The following is a 20,588-nucleotide window of genomic DNA, read 5'->3' on the forward strand; positions in this document are numbered from 1 at the left end:
AGACGAGGTAACAGAGGAGCTATCGCAACATTCATTCATGGAGTTAACAACAACGAGCTCTTTATTTTAGTAATTTTGCCCCTACTTAAGGCTGCCACCTTTACCCGGAACCCAACCCGAGGAAACCGGAACCCAAACTAACCCGACATGAAAAACCCAAACCCGAGAAAAGACCAACCTGAACCCGAACGGAAGTAATTCAGGTTGGTTCTTTAATCTAATTTCTAGGTTTTGGGTCAACCCGAAAAACCTGAATAAACTATTTGTTTAAAAACATAATATCATTATTAGGTATGCACACCTACGGAACACTTTACGCATTCTACTTGTTTCCATTCCACATATTATAATTGATCGACTATTTATTGTTTATATATCTTTTCTAATAACAACCGCAATAGAAGAAAATGTAGATTTACGGGGTTATGCATATTATAATTTGGTTATTTAAATAGCGAGTAAAGAAGAATATATTGCTTTGGTTTTCGCGTTGTAGCTTTTCTTTACTTTTTTGTTTTCCTTAGATACTCGAAACATGATTAACCTAACTAGAAAAAACCCGTACCCAATTAACCTGAACCTGAAAAACTGTGAGAGATTTGGGTTGGGTTTCGGGTCTAAAATTAAAACTATGAATCTGAAGAACCCGACTCAAAAAACCCAAAACCTGATAAACAAACCCGAAAAACACCCTACCCCCTACTAAATATGTATATATAAAGCATTAGTACTATTATTGCAAAATAAGGTAAAAATGAGTTCCGGCTCACTTAAAACCATTTCATTCTTCTATTTATCATACTAGTTTTACAGTCCGTGTCACACACAAGATAATTCAAATTATACAATTATAAGTAAAAAAGTAATTACATAGCGTATATGAAAAAAAAATGTATTACATCTATGCTTGTATCGATACAATGTGTACATAAATTGATTTTATTTATATCACAAAATGATTTTTTTAAATGAACTTAATAAAAAAAATGCCCCTACAAAAACATACTCGAGAATGCTTCTTTTTATTGAAAAATTTATTTTCGGTGCCATATATGTATAATTGAAATACTTTTAGTTATGAACCAATTTCGAAATTAAAGCTTCTCATACGATAGTAGTTCTAACCACTCAGCCTAAATACAAAAGGAGCGTTACCTTTATTGATATATTTATCAATTTACCACCAATCAAAGGAAAGTAGAACATTAAATTGTAACAATGGATGCTATTCAAGAGCTACGTTTTTCTTAAGCTACACCATGAAAAAGATTTTGATAAGTTTCAGAGGGCTTCTCGACTTTGTCATAATGACAACATAAAAACTATATTAACCCATTCAATTTTGTGAATATTCATTTGATTATAGTTTTGCATGACATGTTTCCCATATAACGTTCTGATCACCATTAAAGGAAAAATTAATGTTGACATAAATATTTCAAATTTGATAAAAGTTAGAAGCATTGATAGGCAGGGGGTGGCACGTCGAAAGTGTTCGCAATCTTTTCTTATATTTTAATAGTTGAGGGAAAAAACAGTCAGTTTACCAAATCCCGAACCTTTTGATTATTTCAAAAAATGCCCTTAAAATTAAATTTGAAACCCGAATCATGTTTAAACTTCTAACTTTCATACTTTTGATATTTTAAAGTCAACACTTTGAACCTATAAAAAATTTGACGATAAATCTATTTTGCATTCTCAAACTTTTAAAAATACTCAAAATTATCATTTTTGACCCGTTACAAATTTTAACCTAAATGCAGTTAACTTGTACCAAACAATCTATTTACCAACTTTTGACCCATAAAATCAAATTTAAGTTTCACAAAAAACCCGAAACAATTTTCATTTGAGAACTATGATTTGTTATTGATTTTTGAAATTCATCAAGTATTTTGAAATACATAGTAAAATAATATGTTAATATTTATATTTATTAAAATGTATAAATATTATATAAATATAGTGTAAAAGGAAAGTGAATCATTATTGATTTATTACATATTTTAGGGTATATTAGTTTTGGAGGGAAAAAAATTATAAGAATTAACCAAAACATGACAAATATCCATATTTATTTTACTTTATAAGACCATATAAATAAACCAAAAAAATAAAACAAAAACCATATTATAAGGTACAAATATATATCCTTATGCAGACTCTATAATTGAGTAATTTGACTCACAGTGTACATGAAGATTATGCAGCCATTTCATGTCTTGATATTAAAACTAATTATTGTTATGTTTCTGGTCTCGGATTTTCAGTTAGACGGGCCAAAGTTTGACTTTTTCTACATGCTAGAAAGTTTAAAATGTTAAGAGGCTCCAAAGTTTAAACTACTATTTGTTTAAAATTTATTGTTTAATTGTTCGCAAACAGGTTGACGAGTCTCAGTTTAACCAGATGCTTAATATTGAGCTCGAGCAGGTCATGGTGGCTTGCAAGTTCTTGGTTTATGGTGACTGTGGCTCAGAAAACTCGTCACATCAAGTTTTTTTTTTTAAACCAACTATGGTTACAATGCTCTGTCTGGTTAATATCTAATTAAATTTTCTTAAAAAAAAGTTGTGATTTTGAATAAAAAAAGAAACAAAAACTGAATTTGTGCTTTTGTTTCATGTTGCAGGAATGATTGTTGAAAATAAAGTTTACGCTCCTAAATACAATGACTAAAGTTTGCCATCCTAAATAAGATTGTCGATAAGTAAAGCTCGGCTTGTGCCTACTTATTAAACAAGCTTGGCTCGGCTTGTGCTTTGACCAAATTTACATATTATGAACATATATAATAGACAGACTTAATGTACATGAACTTTGGTTTTGCTTTAGATTTGACAAAACTCATGTATTATGAGCATACGTAAATAATAAAGTAAAGCACATAAATATATCATAACACCTTTGACCAAGAAATGAAATATTTATGTAAATTAGGCTGGCAATTCTCCATATGTATAATCAAAACAAGTAGCCGTTGAGTTTATATTGTTTTAACAACACACATAATTGCATACAGTGGTAAGGTTAAACTTCAATATCAAACCAAATGATATCCTTTTGGTTCAATCATTTAACTTTTATTGATATTTCCATTATATACGGATGTTTTAATGTATGATTCAAACTTAGACAAAAATAATATGCAAAGGTTATAGTTTTATACGTTAGTTAAACTTTCATGAGAAAGCAAGACCATTCAAAGGTTCGGTCATCCGTAAATTATCGTCGTACAAAAATTTTAGGCCATTCGCAAAAGTAGGACACCCGAAAGTAATTGGCATACATAATTTAAGTTACTCAAAAGTTGTGACGCAAGGAAGTTTACGCCATATTTAAGTTTATTCTATGTGAAAACTTTGGTTATTTGCAAGTTTAATTTAAAACATAGTTCGGCCATTCAAAAGGTGAGCCGTACGAAACCTTTGACCATTTGTAAATTAGGCTATTCGAAAAGTTGGCCACAAGTTTCGAACATTTGTGTGAAAATAAAACCATTCGAAATAAAACAAGGCATGCAAATATTATATGATTTCATATAAACACTATGCGAAAATTATGCATAGGATTTATAAAGATAAATAAATAAATACATGAGAAAGGTTAGTAACTCATGGGGTGCCACACAAAAGCGTAATTCATGTCATATGAAATTAAATATGGCATATGCTAAATTAGGGTTAAGTTATAATAGGAATTATATTTTTTGTAGGAAGGATAAGAAGTAATTTTGTCCATTGATTTTGAATATGGAGGGTTGAGATTAGTTTAGGGGGAAATCAAGTGTGAACACAAGGTAAAGGGCATAAAAGGAATAACACATTTGTTGACTTTTTTTCTCCATATGCAAGGCACATGCCAAATTCCCCCATCATTTTAGAACGTCCATAACTTTTTTCACGACGTTTTTATTGAAAAACAAATTCACCATAATAACGAGTGTCTTTTTATTTTTTATATGAGTACCATATTGTAATATAAAAATTAAAAAAAATTAGTGGGTTTTTTACAAATTGTGTTTTACCGAATTGTGTTTTACAAAACTGTGTTATACAATAGTATTTTTTATTGTGTTTTTTTTTTCATTGTGTTTTTTCTATTGTGTTATTTATATTGTGTCATACAATTGTGTTTTTATCATTGTGTTTTTTTTCATAGTGTATTTTTCCATTGTGTTTTTTTTTCATTGTGTTTTCCATTGTGTTTTTTCGGACTTTTCCGGCGAGGTGGTGGCGGTGGGTGACGGTTGTGGTGGCGGTGGGCGGTGGAGTGGTGGTGGTTGTAAGAGATGAGTGAAGATGTAATTGGGTTTATGAAATTAATTTAAGTGGGTTTTGATATTAAAGTATTAGACTAAAATACCCTCCTTTCTAGCCTTCTTAGGAAAATCAAACTTTTATCTGATAAATTATATGGATTTTAAGAATGTACATAGGTAAAACACAAAATTATTATGTATGAAAGTAAGTAAATAATTCACTACATAAGTTAAAAATACTTTAATAAGTAGTGGAAGTAAGTTGGGCCAAGAGTAAACAGAATTTAAGTATACAATAAAACAATTTTTCAAATTAATACTTCAACAAACTTATATGAAATTAATTTATTAGTTATGCAAACCATCCATACGGAAACTCCATGTGAAAATTAATAGACTTAAAAGGTCCCGCTCAAAGAGTTCCCACTCACATAAAACCACATCTCCTCAAAGAATTCCCGGTGGACACTTTCTCCCCTGCTGTGAAATTCGGTTTCTCAAAGTCCTAATTATAGCAGCAGTGGTTATAGCCCCAGTTGGGCTCCCTAAGCGTTGCTCACCCCCATTGCCCGTCGTCGTCCCTAAGTTCCGGGTATGTGCAAAATCTGCTTTGTTTTGAGATTTAGTTTATGGTTTTGACTGCTAATTTGTTTTATGGTTTGATATAGGGTTTGTCTCTGTAGATTCCTTCCATCTTCACTTGTTAGCAACCATGCCACCCACCACAAACATGTTTAGATCTCAAATCTAGCGCTTATATTTCGTGATCTTTATACTTTTAATTGCAACGTGTGATAAGTTTTGATTTGTTGGGTTTAATCAGTTGTCTTTGTGTATTCAAAATTGATATAGATTATTATTTTATGGTTCCTATATTTACATTTTTTGATTTTGGATTTGAGTGTATGTACTCAAAACTAGGGACGAGCGAATTCGGTACCGGTACCGAAATCGGTACTGTCGGTACCAAACATGTACCAAAGTTTTGAGTTTCAGTGCCGGTATTTCCTGAATTTTTACCTTCAATACCGGTACCCGGCACCAAGAATTTGTAAATTTCGGGATCTATATTTTCGGTACCGGTCACCGGTACGGTACCGAACTCATCCCTACTCAAAACCCCTATTTTCTTTTGTCCTACTTCCCTTGTATGGAATACAACTAGCAGTTTGAGCTTGTTATGTACACCATTTGTAATTAAATCGATCTTAAAGTTTAGCCTTTTGAAGTTCTACGTTTGGTATAACAGATAGAAATAATGTTTTTAGCTAGTTTTGCAAAGTTACTATGTATGTAGAAGTTTCTATGGCAATTTAAAGACAAATATACATTAGATTCTCAAAACATGGTTACTGAGATTCATAATACAGAAGCACAAATTATTTTCTTGATGTGCTATTGGTTTATTAAATTTTGGATGCTAATTAATATTAAAACTGTTATGACACACACATACTGTGCCAATTTTGAGCAATTGAATTGTATCATCTTTTTGCATACACTTTGATTTGCTTATTTTGTTAAAGCCTTTAAATTTGCATTGGCATGCAGGTGTGTATTTGTGTTCGTATTTATGTTTCCTATAAATTTATGCAAATTTATTATTTGGTATGTTGACTTTACTTAAAATGATTTGATACGATCAGTGCACGAGCTAAATGTCAACCAGCGCCTAGATGATCTATATGCGTGGGCGAGTGTGACAAGAGGTAGCAGGAGCTGAATGATCAGGATATGGTCTTTGGATCCTTATTTTCTGGTAATTATGAAACCATCTACATCTTCTAGATCTGCATCATATTTAGGTGCATAGGCTTGCAAGAGGAGGTATTGTTTAATGTTTACTTCTCTAGTCAAAGTATTTTACATATGTAATTATGCCTATGTCATCTTTAAATGGCATTACAATCCTATCAAAGGAATACTTGTGTTTGATTGAAACGTATTTGCTCATTACTATATTATAGTGGAAATCAGATGACTTATAAGCACAAAACATTAGTAATGGTTTGATTTGCTTTTAAGTTTCAACAATTTAATTTTAGTTATCATAAACAAAATGTTACCATCGCTTTAGCCTAAAACCGAAAAAACCAAACCATGAACACCCTTATTAACTAACATAAACCAATGTTTGTGGATTTCATTTATATACTAATAGTTTTTGTTCGTTACAGTTCTAATAATTTAACAATTTTCAGGTTCAAAAAGTTGTAGCCGAATGAAAAACCTAGAAAATGAATGGAATCAAGAAACAAGTTGAAAGAATGAATGCAAGAATGGATTAAATGGAAAGGGATTGCAAGGAAAATGAAGAAAGGAGGAAAAATAATTTGACTAGTTTACGAGAAGGTCTTAGTCTATCGGTAGTAATTAGTTTAGGCTTTTTTTCCCCATTATTTGGATTTATATGTAACCAATGGTGGTTTTGTAATGAAAACAAGTTTTGAATCTATTTTATTGTGTTCGGTTAAAGTTATAGAAGCAGGTTTTAAATTTATGTTATTGTGTTTTTTAATTTTACCCAATCATGTTTTTAATTACTTTTATATTTATTTTACAGCAAAATAAAAATTTTAGTTTTTTGATTTATTACTAAAAAATGTCATAGAAATGTGTAAGAAAGATGAAAGTTAAGAAACAATGCTTTGTAGAAAATTCGTAGGAAAGATATAAAATAGAATGAAAAACAAAACTTATACGTCCGTTAGAAATGTGTAGCAAACACTTATAAATTCCGTCGGAACTGTGTAGGAAGCCTGAAGATAAAAAACAATCTTCTCGTTAGAAATGTGTAGGAAAGTTCCTACAGAATAAATTTGTTGGGAATACGTAGGAATTTATGTTAGAAATGCGTAGGAACAATTTTCTGACGAGGGTTATTGCTACGGTAGTTTTCTGTCGGAAATATGTAGGAAAACAGTGTTTCCTACGCATTTCAGACGGAAAGTGGTGTAGGAAACACCCCAGTTTTCTAGTAGTGAATCATTCAATTGATAACACACAACACTCAGAGTTTGATAGTGCGAATGATATGTCATACCCTGACTTAGGGTCTAGGTGTAACACCCGTTAGTTGGTATCTATTTCCTAAATATATCAGAGTTGCGGGTTTGTTTTAGCGGAAGTATTTGAATAAAATATTCTTTTATAAAAATGTTGGCTTCAAATACCTTCGCCCGGCTTTGTGGTGCGCGCATATAATGTATATATGTGTGAACCCTCGGGTGGGCAAAAGTGAAATTGCACAAATTTTGACGTTATTTTACCAATCTTGTGAAAATAACGTCAAAAGTGGCGGAAGGTTAATCAGGCATCATGTGGTGGCGTTGATAGCCGAAAGACAAGGGTACATGCACCAATCGGCGATGGTTGAGTGTTATGTGCCTTATGTCCAAGGCTTGATGCAAAACTACTATCGAGCCGGGGGTCTCACCGGAAGCAGCCTCTCTATTCCTAGAGGGTAGAGGTAAGGCTGTCTACATCTTACCCTCCTCAGACCCTACCATAGCTTTGCTATTGGTGGGATATACTGAGTACGATGATGATGATGATGATGATTGGCTTCAAATACCCATTTAATGTGATAAATCATATTTGATAAAGTGTGAGCGGAAGTCTTTCAAAAATAATATTATTATATTGAAATCTCGGGATACCCATTTTGATAATTCAAATACATGTCTTTTGAAAATATGATTCTTTATAATATTATGAATAAAGTATTTGAGCCATCAGATAACCTCTAATAACTAACTATATCTCCAATTTTCTAATCTGTTTTGCTTGTCTGTTCTAACCTTTACTGTTTTCCTGAAATGTGGGGAAAAAATACGTCAGCACACAACCGATGAATGACGCTGACTCAGTTGTGAAATACATTCAATACCATTGTGAAATCAACAACAATACCTTTGTAACAACTCATTAGGCACCAAACTCAATTGGAATAAAATTACCCTAAGTACATGTACAGTTAATCATATACACAATATTATTTCTCTCAACAATAATACCTTTAGCGTGATTCACGTGTAAATAATATACTATAAACGGTTATTGTACATTAACTTAACTCATTTAAGCTTATATTTATGAAAAAATCTTTTTGTACGACTCAAATTATAATCTAATAAACTCATTTAAAAATTTAATTGTTTAAATTCAATAAAAAAATGTATTTACTTAAAACGCAATTATTTTCTTATTTTCGATCCAAATATTTCACGAGAAGAGCCCATGTTTACAAGATTTCAATCAACACAAAGTAAAACTAAAACTTGGGGGAACATAACATTTGTTATAGATTTTGAAGCATCAGACAAGGTAAAAAAACATCAGCCAGAATAGTCAACTCTTTACCCTCGATACTGTACTATATATTTTGAAACCACATGCTAAAATAGGCCACTTACCGTATGAGTCCAAAATTTAACTATATATTTTAAGCCACACATTTTTTTTTTGTCACTTAAGATGTTTCTTCCTTACGATCGAAAAATTGTGACCTGTTCCCTCACACCCTTATGTGACAATTCACTATATGAAAATGTACCTTTGCTCATGATCATTTACTGACAAAAATTATGTCGATGATTATCGAATGATTGCCGCCAAGACCCAAAATAAAAAAAACAGAATTAAAAAATAAATTTTTTATTTAACTGACGGTAACCCCTCGATATTTAGTGACAGATCAACTATGATGAGCAGGTCGTTGGTGATCCGTCGATAATTACATAGATAAGATACCGCAGGAAATACTTGCCAATATTTTTTTTTCATTGTAAGTTGAAATTACAAGTGTGACGAGACTAGCCAGATGAGATTACGTCGTGTGACTTGTTGGTGTTATGTTATTGAATCAGCCGACCGTAATTTGTCAGTAAAAACACCCCCATGTCAACGCTATGAAACTTGTCATTAATCGATCAATGAAACGTAATCGGTGATTCCTTTCTAAATGCTTTGGTAATTTGTAAGTAAATCCGCTCATTACAAATACCATATTTTCTAATTATCCAGTAACAGATTGCTGCTGTCACCAAGAGATTTCCGAAGGATGTCAATCGCTAAAAGCCTTCTATTTGTAGCGATCTGTTGAAAATGTTGGCATGTTACATGCCCATACTTGTTATTTCCTTAACACTTACCTGTTCATTCTTATCACAAGGCTTAATAAGTCACAAGAAATTATTTCAAATGGCATTCATGTCAAATTCACTTTAATACACAAGAAACACACATGCATATAAAGTTTAAAACATTTGATTGCATGTATTCCTGTCTAAAAGTTTTACATATGACAAATTCTATAGAACTTACCTAAGCTCTCTAATTTGAGATGACAAAGGCTATCCTTCATGAGTTCATTTTAGCATAACCATAACATATTGTGCTTAGAATTTTCACAATTGGTACTAGCGGATATTTATTGTTACGAAGTACAACCACCTAATCCTTACATTTTTGGATGAAAGATCATAGTGCTTTAGTGCAACCTTTTGATATGAGTACTAGAGTTGATGTAACTGAATCAATTTTTTTACTGAGTTTAAAAATTTATAATTTCTAAACAATTCTCTTTCTAGCTATCACCGATTTAATAAAAATGTGAGTGGCTTGCTAAACCTTTATTTAACATGCCAAATAATAATTACCTTTATTTGTTTTTTTATAAAAATTTGTCATTATTATTACAAAATATACTAGGTTATTGACACGTGCACTATACGGGTGGAAATGATCACTAAAAAGTTTTGTTATAACTAATAGTTTAAATTAATAAGCAATGTAGTGATTACATCGAAACAGAAGGCAAGCGGGCAACAAGCTGCATCGCTACCCCTTGCAATTAAGCATATATAATTTCAAACGACAATATATTTTTTAGTACGCTAGTTGAGACGGAAACATGATTTATAAATGCAACTCATTCAAACAGAAACATAAAATTAAAAGATATAAACTTATAAAAGATTACATTACATAGTAGAATTTTTATAAAGAAAATTTAAATAGCATTCAATATTTATTGCCGCTAATCACAAATCAAGTTTCGAAAAGTTTGAAACTAATATTTAGTGTTATAATGCAAAGTTTAAATATTAGTTTCAAAGTTTATAATGCAAAGTTTAAATAAGATAACCCTGTTAATTACGTGATCACAAACGGTAAACTACTTGACTTTAAACAATACATTTATTTATCACAAAAACAAAATATAAACATTTAATGGCCTTTTATGTAATTTACAAAACTTAATATACTTATAACACACATCATCTAGGAAATAAGTTTTTTAGAACATTATCGATTGCCCAAATGAAAAGCTAAGATGTTTCATGTGGTTTGTCTAACGTTGGTGTGGTGCCTTTGGAAAACGAGAAATATGGTGGTCTTCGAAAGGAAGGAGGCGAACATCAATAACATAATGTGTGAAATTAAAGCGTTAAGTTTCTTGTGGATTTGTAATAGGTCTAAGAAGTTGGACATTACGTGGGAGAAGTGGAGAGTATTTAATTTTGATGTTTTTTGATTGTTGACGTTGTAGGTGTTCTCCTCAGCCTAGCATCTTGCTAGGTTGGTGTTTTGTCATTTATATAAATTCTTGATTGGTCGTTAAAAAAAAAGAACTTTTAGAGACTAAACCAATTATTTTAAATAATTAATTAAAACATTTAAAACCTTACATCATGCCATGGAGGACCTGAGTCCCTGACTATATGCTATCATTATCTTTCTTTCCTTTTTTTTTTTTTAAATAATTAATGTATACATCATTTAAAACTACTTTTAAGTTTACATTAATGTCTATAATAAGACTATAACCATCATCAACTTCAAAGAATAACATATTTACCACACACCAATATCGCCGCTTAAGTCACCTTTGATTCTGTTCCCTTCTCAAATCAACCAATTCGGTAGTGGTTTAGCTTGGTTTAAACTCTTTCCCTAATACGTACTTGTGACATCTCTAATATGTTTAATTAAAAAATAATTATAATAAATTAATAAACAAATGACAGCAATATCGATTTTCATTTACTTCTTCGTTAGTGATAGTCGTTAACAAGAATATAAGGGGAAGGGATACTCATGGATATTACACATGTATTGGTCAATCATGTACTGCCACTTTATTTCTACCTTTAAGTACCCATAAACTACAAAATTAATCATTAGTTCATTTTAGTTCTCCAACTTTTGCCATGGAATCAATTTTATGTGACAAATCTTTGCCATGGAATGAAGCCTTAAACTATATCCACATGAGGTGGCGGCGGTGTATTGCCATGTGGTTTGTAAGCCATACACCTACCCATATTGGTGTCCCGTCTTCTCTAACCCCGTCCCCTCTAACCTATACCATCGCAAACCACTACGTAAGCAATAGCTACCCTAGATTAGGGATGAGCAAAATCGGTACTGGTACCGATGGGTACCGGTATCGATTTGGTACCAAGGTTTTGAATTTTCGGGATCAGTACGGTACCGGTATTTCCCGAATTTTACCTTAAATAGCGGTACCGTACAAGTACCGGTACCGAACCGATACCGAACCGAACATTTCGGTACTGGTACCGGTACCAAAAATTTACGATTTTCGGGATCGGGATTTTCGGTACCGGTACGGTACCAAGCTCATCCCTACCCCAGATACCAATCAGCTACCAAAGTACTCACAAACTATAAAATTATTGGAAGCAGCTACCCACATGTGTAATAAACTAATCGTTAGTTCACTTTAGTTCTCAAACTTTTGCCATGGAATCAATTTGATATGGCAAACCTTTCTCATAGAATGAAGCCCTACACTCTACCCATATGGGATGACGGCGGTATTGCTATATGGTTTGTAAGCCATACACATACCCATATAGATGCCCCGTCCTCTCTAACCTATACCATCGCAAACCACTACGTAATCAACATACTACCCTAGATACCAATCGGCTACCCAAGTACAAAGTCATAACTATTACGCCTAGGGTCAAATATACACATGCACATACACATATATATTTATAGTTGTGAATGAGAAACAATAGAGGTAGCAGTGGTCCGTTGTAAATAGCAATCGCCTTTGGCTCTTAATTATACGATCGCAGCTTTCCTTTATCTTTTTTAGTTCCACATGTACACACATTAGCGAGACTAAGGGGCTGTTTGGGATTCCTTATTTTTACCTCCTTATAACTTATGATTTATGATAAGTTAAAAAAAAGTGTTTGGGTTTTTTTATTATGTGAGAGGAAATGTTGATAAGTTACAGTACTTTTGTAACTTATGATTTCTCCTTATAAGTTATAAGGAGGTGAAAATAAGGAATCCCAAACAGCCCCTAAATAAAACATACAAGGTTTAAACTTTAATGCATTTCAAAACTGTTTATAAAATAATTTGAAAAATTCAAGGCCAAAGTAAGCCTGCATTCATCCTTCACATTAGTATTTGATAGTGTAAACAATTTAATTATTTATATTTAGTTATTTTGCCCTTCAAGTCAGTATTTTATAGTTATTAATGAACAAATAAATTGTACTAAATGATTTTATGTATTTAGCTGACTTTAAATTATGAAAACAACTGCAAAAGTTACAAGTAACAAAATATCGTATGTTTTTATTAGATAATATAAATATAAATTATTTGTTAAAATATTTAGAGGCTTGCATGTAAATGAAAGATTCCTTACTTACGTCTTAGTGGTAGGAAGGCTTGGGTTTTCTAGTGGAGATTCAAGTTTGATCCTTACTTGTGTTATTTTGAGTGGATATTGGCAATGAAGGACTTGGATTAGCCCTTGTAAAAGGCTGTCAGTTCGGATTCCGAATCCACCCGGGTTTTCATCCCACCGTGTGTTACGCAAAAGAGTTCTGCTTTTGTGGCGGCACAACGACTGTTGGCGTGGGCTCGGTTAAGACAACATAGTCTGGCCAGAGTGAGGCAATCGGGGCTCTTCAAATTTGAAGGGTACGGTAACCTAAATAAAAGAAAGTTGTCGTCCACTCGTCCTAAAATAATGTTAATGAAAGTTTCACTTTACACCAGGCCCGGCTCCGAGAAAGCAAAAAAAATTTTGGGCCGAAGGCGAAAATATTTGTAGGCCTTAAATAAAAGGAGCATTTTAATGGGTTTAAACAATTTAATTTTGATATGGGCTTACTTGGTTATAATTTATGTTATGTAAAAAACTTTTGTATAAAAATAGGATTAAACATGTTTCAAATGAGACTACAATATATAACCTTTTGGTTGGGAGTAATACCTCTTTAAAGGGCACCTAAATACAAGAAACTCGTACTAAAAATTAGAAAAATGTTAATGAAAGTTTCACTTTACACCTCTGTTCTTTTACTTTTGCACTAAAATCCCAACACTATTTCATTTCAAATAAGGCGTTACACGTGTATTGTCTTTTCGAAAACTCAAAACCCGTGAAATATAGATATAAACAAATATAAATATAAATATAAATAAAAAAAGAAGAGAAATTGGTGATTGTGATTGAATGAGAGAATAACGGAAAGTGGTAAAAAGTTGAGTAGGATAAATTTTAGACTGCGATTGAATGAGGGAAATAACAGAAAGTGGTAAAAAGTTGAGTGGGGTCAGACCAAATAGTACATGTTGCAGTAACAGTTGTACCTGCAGCACCATAAAAAGCTTTCTATAAAAGACATGCAAGTGCAAACGCTTCCTTTGTTTCACTCTCTTTTGTCTTCTCCCTTCCTACCTGACACTTCACAAGACCCTCTTATCTTTCTAAATTATTTCTTCCTTCTTTTTAATATTTCTTTTCACAACTTTATGAAGAATTTATTATCATTATTTATAACTTGTTATAAATCTTTGGTCACTTTATATAAAAACTCTTCTGCTTTCCAAATTAAAGTGATGTAACTTTTAGTAAGAAGAAACAAGCTGTGAAGCCTGATGCTATACAACTTATATATTTATAATCCTAGGTAAACTATGTAGGTAAAGATCCTAAGGCCATCGGTCGACATACCCATTGACGTGTTACTCGTGCATTGATTGTGGATATTAGAAAATTTAAATAGTTAAACATGCTTGAATGACGATAAATGAAGGATGAGTTATCTCGTTGAAAGTCTCTATAATGTAACAAAAAACAAAGTAGTGAATTCACAGTAAGCAAAAAAACAATAAGAATTTTAACAAGGGTGTTCATCAGTTATCAGATTCTTCAAATTTGTCTGTGTATATGGACGTAGAGACTTTTTAGAAGAGTATATATATATAGGTACTTTCAAGTTTAATTAAAGAGATTCACATCTAATGTTTTTTTTCTTTGTTACTTGCTCTTCTGTCTGATACTAATATAGTTCTCTAACAACTTCATGTTATCACTTATCAATACTCATTACTATTGATATTAGTATTCTCATGTCTTGTTTTTTAATATGATTTTCTTAGCCTTGCTTTGTGTTAGCTGTTTACTAGCCACACTTTACATGTCAAACATTGGTTTTTTTAAGCCAATGTTCTTAGTCATAGCAAGCTCTCTATTCATTGGAGATAGGAAATCTTTGCTATTGTTCCAATCCGTTAGAACCTACTGGCAACTTCAATTTGTTATGAGTGGGATTATGTTGCAGGGTACGTTTGATTGTTTGTTTATAGTCCATTATTACATATGAACCCGAATTCCTCGATTTAACATGTATACTTCTAACCGAGATTGCACTAATTTTAACATTATTTTACTAATTTCGTAAAAATAGCGTTAAAAGTGGCGAAGGCATCATGTGGTGACATTAATAGCCGAAAGACAAAGGTGCATGCACCAATCCGTCGACGTCCCAATGGTTGAGTGTTATGTGTCTTATGTCCAAAGTTTGATACAAAACTACTATCGAGTTGAGGGTCTCACTGAAAGCAGCTTCTCTATAATTCTACGGGGTAGAGGTAAGATTGTCCACATCTTATGCTCCTCATGACCCTATCATAGCTTTCCTATTGATGAGATTTACTGAGTACGATGATGATGATTTCTAAAGCCAAAAGGCTAATAACTAATTCAGTTTGGGGGAAAACCGAATATGTAACTCAGTTACGTTTTAAACAATTAAAATTCAGTTTAGTATCGGACGCCCGGTATACATAGGGCTTCAATTTTTATTAAAAGGAGCTCTTATTAATGTATCCCCAAAGTTAGATATCTTAAGTTTGAGTTTGTTTGCCGATTAACTTTGAATGAAGAAACAAGCACAAATTAATCTTGACTTATATATTTCGTTCTAACAACCTGTCTATTAAATTTTAATTTATACATATATAATATTGTCCATTTAATTTATAAAATAATTACTTATCTAATATGTATCTTTAGTCAACACTTTAGCAAATTTACTTACTATGAACCCACATGCAATCAAAACTATAGTATCACATGAACACTTACGTTGCTTCATAATAATAAAAGAACTTTAAAATATCTTTTATATATATATATATATATAGGAAGATTTCAAATGAAAACCTCTTTGAGTTTTAAGAACTCGAAAGAACTCAGTGTAACGATTTTTTTTACACATGCGTAATATATGTAAGTTACATACACGTAAAAAAATTATAGAATTTTTTACGCACCGAGCCGACTTTTTACACATGTGTAACGGACGTAAAAGTTAGTTTAACCACTTACATATTTATTCTCTCTCCTACTTTGACTTTTTTGCCAGATTTAATCTCAACCACATATTCCAATCCACCTAATTAAATGTGTGGCCTAGAATTGAGTTCTAAAGTTCTTAAAACTTAACATGGTTCTCAAAATATCCCTTCCCTATATATATACACACACTTTGCAATATATATATTTTGAAATTAATATAGTAAGTAGCATGTGTATGAACGTGTGGTGAATGTATAATATCTAGCATGTGAGTAGTACGTGTAATGGTAATTAATGGCCCTCATAAAAACCATTCTTTATGCACGACAAAGATGATGCATGTTAAAACTTAAAACCCATAGAAACCGGCATGTTTTTTCGTGACATAATGAAACATGTCACTACACAAATTGTCCAAAAAACACTCCTAAAACCATCATTAAATACAAATCATCATCATCCTTACTCATGGTTCCTGTTAAATTGATTAAAACCCATTGATGAAGATGCAAACTTGTTTAACTCTTGTTGTAGATTAAACGACACCGTTCTGTCATTTCTTGCAACTCCCAAAAAGTCCCTTGTTAAATCACCATCTCCAAATTCTCCGGCGCCAGAGCCGGTGCCTTTGCTAGGTGGTGCTCCATCAGGAGCACCAGCCGGAGCTGCCATCATCATCAATCTATCATTGTTTCTAGTTGAGCTCATGAGCCCGAATCCGGTGTCATTTCCACCGGAGTTTGTGCTTCTTGTGGACCCCATTTGAGCTGCCTTTTGTAGGAGGGCAGTTGCCGACATGTTCCCCACCGGTGCCGGAGGTGAAACTGGTGGTAGGGTAGAACACATAATATTGTTTTGAGGTATGGAACCACCAAAGTTAAACATGGAGTTTAACTGCATGTCTTTTTGTGCTTGTTGTTGTTGTTGTACTTCTTCTTCCTTTAAGGATAACCCTTGTGGTAATCCGTTGTATCTACCCAACCAAGTCATCATCTCCGGTGGTAGCATACCGCCATTGTTGTAGTTCGAGCTCGATGAGCCTATAAACGTTGAGTTGTTAGGGTTTTCAAGGTGGGGATTGTTAGGGTCTAACCACATTGGTAATCTTGGTTTTGCTCCATTGACATCAAGGTTATTATTCTCCATAAGTCCACCAAACATAGGTTGGTACTGTCCGTCACCACCGCCACCAATGTTCGTCATCAACAAGTCATTCCGAAAGCCCAAGCTGCCCATGTTTGGAACCATTGGAAGTGACGCCATTCTTGAATTTTCCTCCATTAGAGCATCACAAAATGCTCTATGTGTTATGAAGCTATCCTTCCTGTTAATTCATGCATATACACAAACATGCAAACCCACACACACACAAATATCAAATCTAAATCGAAAACATGAATAAACAACAAACGGATGGACCCAGTAAGCTCGTAACAGAGTTACTTGTAGGGTCTTGAGACTCTGAAAGGATGAGATGAGTGTAAACCTTTCCTTTATCCGGTACTGGATTAAGGGCTGGTATTTTTAGCCGAGTTCTCATTTTAAGTAGAAAAACTCGGCTAAAAAAACTCAAAAACGATAAACAAAATACTTACCTTGAAAATAGTGTGCCACAATCACATTTGTACTCTCTAGTACCGCAAATCTTGCTATGAGCTTTCCAATCCGATTGAACCGCATACTTCTTTGAACACTTTTCACATTTCCACTTCTTCTCTCCATGTTTCCGGCTATAATGCTTCTTAACTCCAGTCAGATCTCCGAGAGCTCGAGAAGGGTCATGATGAACACATGTTTTTTCTGGACATATGTACACTTTCTTCTTCAACACTTCATTCTTGTTTCTTTGCTTAAGTTTCCATGGCAAGTTGTGTCCCCTTCTATGAAGCTGCAAATTTTGGTCTCTTTGAAAACCCTTATTGCATATTTCGCATACAAATCGATTTGTAGCCATTAATGATGTAGGCGATAACGCTATCACCTCAGCTTCTGGATCTACACATATTTGGTCATATAATTAAGAACAAATTTGAAAAGTATTTAAATTGAGTAAAGATGAAGATGGGTATTGTTTTACCTGGATTTCCAGCCTGATTACGCTTTCGTTTGCCCGAAATGGAGGAATTAGGGTTAGGGTTTGGGATGGGATCCTGGATTAAGGAGGTGAGGGAAGAAGGTGGCGATGAAAACCCATCACCAGACATCATCTTGGTTGAAACTTTGATAAAAAGGAACAAATTTTGGTAAGTGATGGATAATAAAATATAGCTTCTAATCAATAATATACATGAACATGACCTTGAATATGAGCATGAACATGAAGTGATGAAGAAGATGATGAATATTATTGTTGTAATGAACTAAATTGTTCTTTATAGCTCTAAGAACTTAACCAGACATCTCTTCAATGGATTCTTGACGAACAAAAGTGTAGATTAAGGTAGAATTAAAGAACTTGTAGCTAATTACAAGTAAAGTATTAAGATGAAGATAAAGACATCATGAGCATGATGGGTTATGAAGCTCAATTAGTGTTGTTGTTCAAAGATGAAGAAAAGTAAGAAAAAGAAAGAAATTCCATGGAGTTTTGGGTTGAGTTTTGAATCAAGTTGTGAGGCAGATTGTTCTGTCTTATTGCCTTTGTTTGAATCATATATATCACAGAGAAAAAAACACACACATGATAGCAACTTCAAAACAGAATATTTCTTGTTTCTCTCTCACATACATACACACACAGCGAGCGTGTGTGTGAGAGAGAGAGAGAGAGAGAGAGAGAGAGAGAGCCTTATCTTAGCACGGTTTCCATGTACACTACGGCAGCCATGGACTCAATTTGACCACATCTTTTTAGCCCAAAATATCGGGTTTTGGAAGTTTGTAATATAAGTTTTAACTCAATTTTATGAAAGCAATTGATTTAAATTCTATTTTTATAAATAATGAAGTTAACATGTAACATAAAACCAATATTTTAAACAATAGGTTTTCTTAAAGGACGGAACTGATGTAAGAGACACTTTTAATTCCCAAAATAAGGACGAGGAATAATACAAAACAAAGTTGAAACTGAGACTGCAATATATACCATAACACTAAGGCTAAGGGGTGGGGGGGGCTCTAATGGGGGCTCCAGTGGGGGCTCCAGCCAATAATATTATGACGTGTGGCAGAGAGAGAAACTGGATAAGGAGGGTGTTGGAGCCCCCGTTGGAGCCCCTGGCCCTGGTGTGGAGGGGCTCCAGCAGGGGCTCCAGCGGATTTTTTTTTTATTTTTTTATAAATGTATTAAAAAAACGTATTATTAAAAAAACTCATAAATTATTTAAAAAAACACACATTAATTAAAAAAACACATTAATATCTAAAAAAAAATAAAAATTAAAGTACTAAAAAAAACATTATTCTTATTCTTCGGCTTGGTCTTCTTCGATCAACCTCTTTCGGATACGTTCCTTTTGCTTTTCCATCAGCATTTGATCGACCGGATTTAGGTTACTGAAGTCTCTTGTAAGGAAGTCAAAATCTCTCATTCGACTTTTTTCCTTTTTGTCATTAGAGACCACCTCCATGGTTTTGTTGAATTTATTGAGGGATTCAACAAGATCGGCGATGTTTACGGCTCCCCCCTCAGCCGGTTTTTTCCCCTTGGCGTCCCTTCCCAATGGCCGCCTCCTCTGCGGTGAAGACGTTTCCTCCCCCGCAATGTTTAGGTCGAATCCAACGCGGCAATCCGACCCGGCGGAAGTGCTATACGCTCCAGACGAACTAGTTTTAGTCCGTTTCGGCCCTACTTCCGCATCAAGGTCCGGCGCCACCAGCTCAACCCACTTGGAACACCTTTTCAACCTCTCCCACAACTTTAAATCGTCCCACGTCTTCACCATCCCATACCTCCGCAAACACTCCTGCCTCCACTCTTCGACCGTGAAATTGTAAACCGCCAAATCATCACTGCCACTTGGTCTCATACGACCGGCGTTCCTGTTGAAAAGATTAGTAAACAAGCCGACAAATTTTCTGATTTCGGACCACCGACCCGAAATCATATCGGCGTTTCGCTCTGTACTCCCAACGAGCGTATAGAACGTCTCCCTAACCTTTGTCCAAAAAATCTTGCTTTTTTGGTAGTCGGCTGCAAAATGAATAATTAAATTAGATTTCCAGTTAACTTTTTTATTTAACTTTTTTATTAAAAATCATTTTTAAAAACGTTAAAACAATTACCGCAACGCCGATCCTCAGAAATGACTATCCAAGCCCGACACAAGGCTTCCTTCTCATCCGATGACCACGGAGTGGTTTTCCGTTTCGTCCTCGGAGTCGAAGCCGGTCCCGGCCCGTCCGTTGCAAGTTGTTTTTTCCGGTGGACGCGTCTTCTTGCTCCCGTAGCATCACCGTGTGATTCTTGTGTCTCTGGAACAACAAAGTTAGGAGACGGTTGTATGTTGGATGGTTGAAGCCGGATGTTTCTTGCGGCCCCGAATAAAACATCGGTTGGTCTGGCGACGACCATAAATCGTCGTCAATATAATCTGAATCTAGGTTTGGGTACCAATTTCCAGACATTTTTGGGTATTATATAGGAGTTTGGGATATTATATAGGAGTTTGTAAGGTGAAATTGTGTTTTGATATGGTTGAAATGGGAGTAATTTGGGGTATTATATAGAGGTTT

General features: G+C 33.8%; 2 protein-coding genes across 2 annotated transcripts in view; both read right to left on the bottom strand.

Annotated features, from left to right (window-relative positions):
* The window catches only part of LOC143551976 (serine/threonine-protein kinase GRIK2-like), a 233,707-nt gene that overhangs the window by 55,128 nt on the left and 157,991 nt on the right, over window positions 1–20,588 (bottom strand). The gene's annotated exons all lie outside the window — the stretch shown is intronic.
* Window positions 16,274–18,356, bottom strand: LOC143551983 (zinc finger protein JACKDAW-like). The gene is made up of 3 exons (XM_077042308.1): window positions 17,989–18,356; window positions 17,507–17,906; window positions 16,274–17,235 (listed from the first exon to the last, which is right to left on the bottom strand). Exons 1-3 carry the CDS (start codon window positions 18,116–18,118, stop codon window positions 16,374–16,376), a joined length of 1,392 nt encoding a protein of 463 aa, XP_076898423.1. The 5' UTR covers window positions 18,119–18,356; the 3' UTR covers window positions 16,274–16,373.

This window comes from Bidens hawaiensis, unplaced genomic scaffold (assembly GCF_021521415.1).
Source record: "Bidens hawaiensis isolate Kalapana, Puna unplaced genomic scaffold, B.hawaiensis_p1.1 tig00016746_1, whole genome shotgun sequence".
In the NCBI taxonomy this organism is placed as follows: domain Eukaryota; kingdom Viridiplantae; phylum Streptophyta; class Magnoliopsida; order Asterales; family Asteraceae; genus Bidens; species Bidens hawaiensis.

Coding starts and splice junctions, on each gene's coding strand:
- LOC143551983 (XM_077042308.1), bottom strand. CDS start 18,118: ATGATGTCTGGTGATGGGTTTTCATCGCCACCTTCTTCCCTCACCTCC. Junction 17,907..17,988: donor TAATCAGGCTGGAAATCCAG/GTAAAACAATAC, acceptor AAATATGTGTAG/ATCCAGAAGCTGAGGTGATA. Junction 17,236..17,506: donor TGTGGCACACTATTTTCAAG/GTAAGTATTTTG, acceptor ATGAATTAACAG/GAAGGATAGCTTCATAACAC.